At 49.3% G+C, this 5,357-nt stretch overlaps 1 protein-coding gene across 1 annotated transcript in view; it reads left to right on the top strand.

The window, feature by feature from the left end:
* The first annotated feature begins 347 nt into the window (after positions 1 to 347).
* LOC108802211 (riboflavin-binding protein-like) overlaps positions 348 to 5,357 on the top strand; it is a 14,942-nt gene continuing 9,932 nt past the window's right edge. The window contains exons 1-2 of the mRNA XM_018574081.1: positions 348 to 486; positions 2,211 to 2,310. Of these exons, the coding sequence (XP_018429583.1) occupies positions 348 to 486; positions 2,211 to 2,310 (239 nt within the window). The remainder of the gene's footprint in view (positions 487 to 2,210; positions 2,311 to 5,357) is intronic.

The following is a 5,357-nucleotide window of genomic DNA, read 5'->3' as shown; positions in this document are numbered from 1 at the left end:
ATTTTGGTGCATTTTGAAGTGCGATGTTGGAATGCGCATTCTGTAGTGCAGAAGGCAGATGCGTCGCATTATTTAGATGTTCGACATGCCGGGGAAGCGAGGACTCCTCGGACATTCGTGTACAATGAGGTCTTCTATCCAAACTTCTGCGCATTCACCTTTAGTAAATCAGGCCTTCAGTCTGAGCTCAGTGTCTGTATGTCGTTCAGCAGTAATCTCCTCCCCTGCAGAGACATTATCTGGTCTATACACCAATCAGGAGAGCTGTAATGAAAAGGTGAAATAAAGAGAACCTCCCTTGACCATTGTGTGACATGTTTGTCCTCTCCAGCAGGTAGAAGAGCAAGATGAGGTCTCTGGTGGCCGCATTATCTCTGGTCCTCCTATCTGCAGTATACTGCAAGCATGGCTGCCTGAAGGGGACTCATCACAAGGCGGCCCCGGGCCCTGAGACTGGCATGCAGGCCTGTCACCTCTACGCCAACTGTAAGTAGAGTTTGGGAAGGAATAATGATCAGACAGAAATGTCCAATGTTGGGGCTCTGACTTATAAAGAAGAGATGAGGTCACCCAGGGGGAGGTGAGGCTGTAGTGCGGCAGGCTTTACTGTTTACCCGGAGTTCCATTATAGAGAAAAGGAAAGTGTAGATCACGCTGCTCTTCCTCAGCTCCTCCCCCAAAGAGCTGATCGCAGGGTGACACCCCTGCAGAGCCAATCTATGATGTGTGTCCAGATGAGCGCCAACAGAAAACACCACGAGAAACTATTCCAGCAGGAAGTGTACCCCATGAAACCACAGAACCGGATACATATTCATTTCAGCTGATAGCGGATTCTGTTTAGAGGCTTTTCTTTCATTTATCACTGGCGCAAGGTTCTCCTTAAAGGGTCCGTCCACCCAAAAGTGACATTTCAGCGTTCAGTGGATGCTGAGAGTCTCCTGGCAGTTTCTTCCATCCATGGAACATTCTGGGGACGAGTTCCGGTGTCTTCTCTCCCATGGTTGGATTCTTGTTATATAATTTAATATAGGGGGAGAGAGAAGACACAAAGGTGAGCGGGAATAGGGCCAGGAGCTATGGGGGAGGCCTTGTCAATGGATCCATCAGAATGGTGAATCAATTCAACCACCCACATGTAAGGCTTGGTTCACACCTAGGCATATCGAATATGCGCGTTTGCCGCGCGTTTCGTGACGCACGTTTTTAACCGCGATTCACGGTAAAAAAATGCGCGACAAACGCGTGTTTCCGAGGGCTACCTGGCTGTATCCCAATGGATATGCGCGGCAAATACGCCCCAAAGAAGCTCCCGTACCTCCTTGGGCGTAGGGCGTTTTGCAGCGCGTTCCTACGGCCTGTAATACGCCCGGGTGTGAACCAGGCCTAAGTGACAGACCACTTGTGGGGGGATTGACCCTTTAACCTGCTGGTCGGGGATGTGGGGAGTCTCATGTCACTGTGCAGTTAGTGGGGTACAATTGGTTACCACGGTTACACTATAATAAAGACTTTGCTTATTTTCCCAAGTTGAAGGGTGAATGTCCCTAAATATGACTCCCGTGCTGCGCCCCTACCCCCGACCCTCAGCTCTCCGCAGTACAAATACACTTTCCTTGTACACCATCTGCACCAATAGAAACGTGACACAATCCTAATAAGATACAAAATGATTTATATGGAGGGAAAAAAATCTCATCAAGTTCACATGTCAGAAATCGTTTTATAAAACACAAAACTCCCCGAGAAACCCCCGGGAAGATCCGCCATGAATAAACCAGCCAATGGATGCTGAGCTGTGTGACCCGGGGTCATAGGTCAGAAAATAAAACCCCCAGAAGCACAAGGACATATCATGGAAAGTTGTTTGATCCCCTAATCCTGTCATTGTATCAAATGGATCACATCCAATACATAGGAGATCATTACAAGTAAGATACATTCTTATCACGTGGGGACAAATCATGACACCGCTCACATGTCAGGAATATAAGTGTGCAGAAATAATATATCACCCAAGACATTGTGACAATATGGAGTATTTTTTAAAGGGGTGTCAGGGTGGTACATACTCCATGTGTATCGGGTCCGCTCGCCGCTACACCGGAGTGATCACCGATTTATAGTGATTGAGCTGCACATGAATTATTGTCCTCTCGTATCTGCCCGGCACTGTGTATGGTGACAATCTTTTCTCTCTCCTCCTGCAGCCTCGTGCTGTCATTCCAACTTCACCGAGAAGATTTCCCCATCTCCACTGATACAGATCGATCATTTCTACTGGAACAGATGTGGGAACCTCAGCAAGCTGTGAGTATGGAACAGATATCAGTGGTGTAGCACAGATAGGGGGTACGTTGTGTCAGTGGTGTAGCACAGATATGGGATACGTTGTGTCAGTGGTGTAGCACAGATAGGGCGTACGTTGTATCAGTGGTGTAGCACAGATAGGGGGTACGTTGTGTCAGTGGTGTAGCACAGATATGGGATACGTTGTGTCAGTGGTGTAGCACAGATAGGGCGTACGTTGTATCAGTGGTGTAGCACAGATAGGGGGTACGTTGTGTCAGTGGTGTAGCACAGATATGGGATACGTTGTGTCAGTGGTGTAGCACAGATAGGGCGTACGTTGTATCAGTGGTGTAGCACAGATAGGGGGTACGTTGTGTCAGTGGTGTAGCACAGATATGGGATACGTTGTGTCAGTGGTGTAGCACAGATAGGGCGTACGTTGTATCAGTGGTGTAGCACAGATAGGGGGTACGTTGTGTCAGTGGTGTAGCACAGATATGGGATACGTTGTGTCAGTGGTGTAGCACAGATAGGGCGTACGTTGTATCAGTGGTGTAGCACAGATAGGGGGTACGTTGTGTCAGTGGTGTAGCACAGATATGGGATACGTTGTGTCAGTGGTGTAGCACAGATAGGGCGTACGTTGTATCAGTGGTGTAGCACAGATAGGGGGTACGTTGTGTCAGTGGTGTAGCACAGATATGGGATACGTTGTGTCAGTGGTGTAGCACAGATAGGGCGTACGTTGTATCAGTGGTGTAGCACAGATAGGGGGTACGTTGTGTCAGTGGTGTAGCACAGATATGGGATACGTTGTGTCAGTGGTGTAGCACAGATAGGGCGTACGTTGTATCAGTGGTGTAGCACAGATAGGGGGTACGTTGTGTCAGTGGTGTAGCACAGATATGGGATACGTTGTGTCAGTGGTGTAGCACAGATAGGGCGTACGTTGTATCAGTGGTGTAGCACAGATAGGGGGTACGTTGTGTCAGTGGTGTAGCACAGATATGGGATACGTTGTGTCAGTGGTGTAGCACAGATAGGGCGTACGTTGTATCAGTGGTGTAGCACAGATAGGGGGTACGTTGTGTCAGTGGTGTAGCACAGATATGGGATACGTTGTGTCAGTGGTGTAGCACAGATAGGGCGTACGTTGTATCAGTGGTGTAGCACAGATAGGGGGTACGTTGTGTCAGTGGTGTAGCACAGATATGGGATACGTTGTGTCAGTGGTGTAGCACAGATAGGGCGTACGTTGTATCAGTGGTGTAGCACAGATAGGGGGTACGTTGTGTCAGTGGTGTAGCACAGATATGGGATACGTTGTGTCAGTGGTGTAGCACAGATAGGGCGTACGTTGTATCAGTGGTGTAGCACAGATAGGGGGTACGTTGTGTCAGTGGTGTAGCACAGATATGGGATACGTTGTGTCAGTGGTGTAGCACAGATAGGGCGTACGTTGTATCAGTGGTGTAGCACAGATAGGGGGTACGTTGTGTCAGTGGTGTAGCACAGATATGGGATACGTTGTGTCAGTGGTGTAGCACAGATAGGGCGTACGTTGTATCAGTGGTGTAGCACAGATAGGGGGTACGTTGTGTCAGTGGTGTAGCACAGATATGGGATACGTTGTGTCAGTGGTGTAGCACAGATAGGGCGTACGTTGTATCAGTGGTGTAGCACAGATAGGGGGTACGTTGTGTCAGTGGTGTAGCACAGATATGGGATACGTTGTGTCAGTGGTGTAGCACAGATAGGGCGTACGTTGTATCAGTGGTGTAGCACAGATAGGGGGTACGTTGTGTCAGTGGTGTAGCACAGATATGGGATACGTTGTGTCAGTGGTGTAGCACAGATAGGGCGTACGTTGTATCAGTGGTGTAGCACAGATAGGGGGTACGTTGTGTCAGTGGTGTAGCACAGATATGGGATACGTTGTGTCAGTGGTGTAGCACAGATAGGGCGTACGTTGTATCAGTGGTGTAGCACAGATAGGGGGTACGTTGTGTCAGTGGTGTAGCACAGATATGGGATACGTTGTGTCAGTGGTGTAGCACAGATAGGGCGTACGTTGTATCAGTGGTGTAGCACAGATAGGGGGTACGTTGTGTCAGTGGTGTAGCACAGATATGGGATACGTTGTGTCAGTGGTGTAGCACAGATAGGGCGTACGTTGTATCAGTGGTGTAGCACAGATAGGGGGTACGTTGTGTCAGTGGTGTAGCACAGATATGGGATACGTTGTGTCAGTGGTGTAGCACAGATAGGGCGTACGTTGTATCAGTGGTGTAGCACAGATAGGGGGTACGTTGTATCAGTGGTGTAGCACATATAGGGCGTACGTTGTATCAGTGGTGTAGCACAGATAGGGGGTACGTTGTGTCAGTGGTGTAGCACAGATAGGGCGTACGTTGTATCAGTGGTGTAGCACAGATAGGGGATACTTTGTATCAGTGGTGTAGCACACATATGGGGTACGTTGTATCAGTGGTGTAGCACAGATAGGGGGTACGTTGTATCAGTGGTGTAGCACAGATAGGGGGTACGTTGTATCAGTGGTGTAGCACAGATAGGGGGTACGTTGTATCAGTGGTGTAGCACAGATAGGGGATACGTTGTATCAGTGGTGTAGCACAGATAGGGGATACGTTGTATCAGTGGTGTAGCACAGATAGGGGGTACGTTGTATCTGTGGTGTAGCACAGATAGGGGGTACGTTGTATCAGTGGTGTAGCACAGATAGGGGGTACGTTGGGATACATTGTCTGTAGACAGGTTCACTTTATTGATGACGGAGGCCTGTGATTGGTCCGTTCCGGGTTAGGACTCTTCTGGACGGTTTTTGGCCTTTGCTCTCTCCTCGGGATTGTGTTTGCTGTGCGGGGCCGGTGACCCCGGGGCTGGACTCTGGACTGTGCTGCAAGCTCCGATTGAAGCTTCTGTCCTCCTCTGTTCCTGTCTGTACGACAACAAACCATTGATTGCGCCATATTCCCTCCCTTCCACAGAGACAGAGCGCACCCATCTCCTCTCCCCGCACAGCAAATACCCCCCCCCCATAGCCC

Source organism: Nanorana parkeri, unplaced genomic scaffold (genome assembly GCF_000935625.1).
Source record: "Nanorana parkeri isolate BGI_ZX_2015 unplaced genomic scaffold, ASM93562v1 scaffold2724, whole genome shotgun sequence".
Taxonomy (NCBI): domain Eukaryota; kingdom Metazoa; phylum Chordata; class Amphibia; order Anura; family Dicroglossidae; genus Nanorana; species Nanorana parkeri.
The sequence above is the reverse complement of the archived record's forward strand: the minus strand, read 5'-3'. Positions and strand labels throughout refer to the sequence as shown.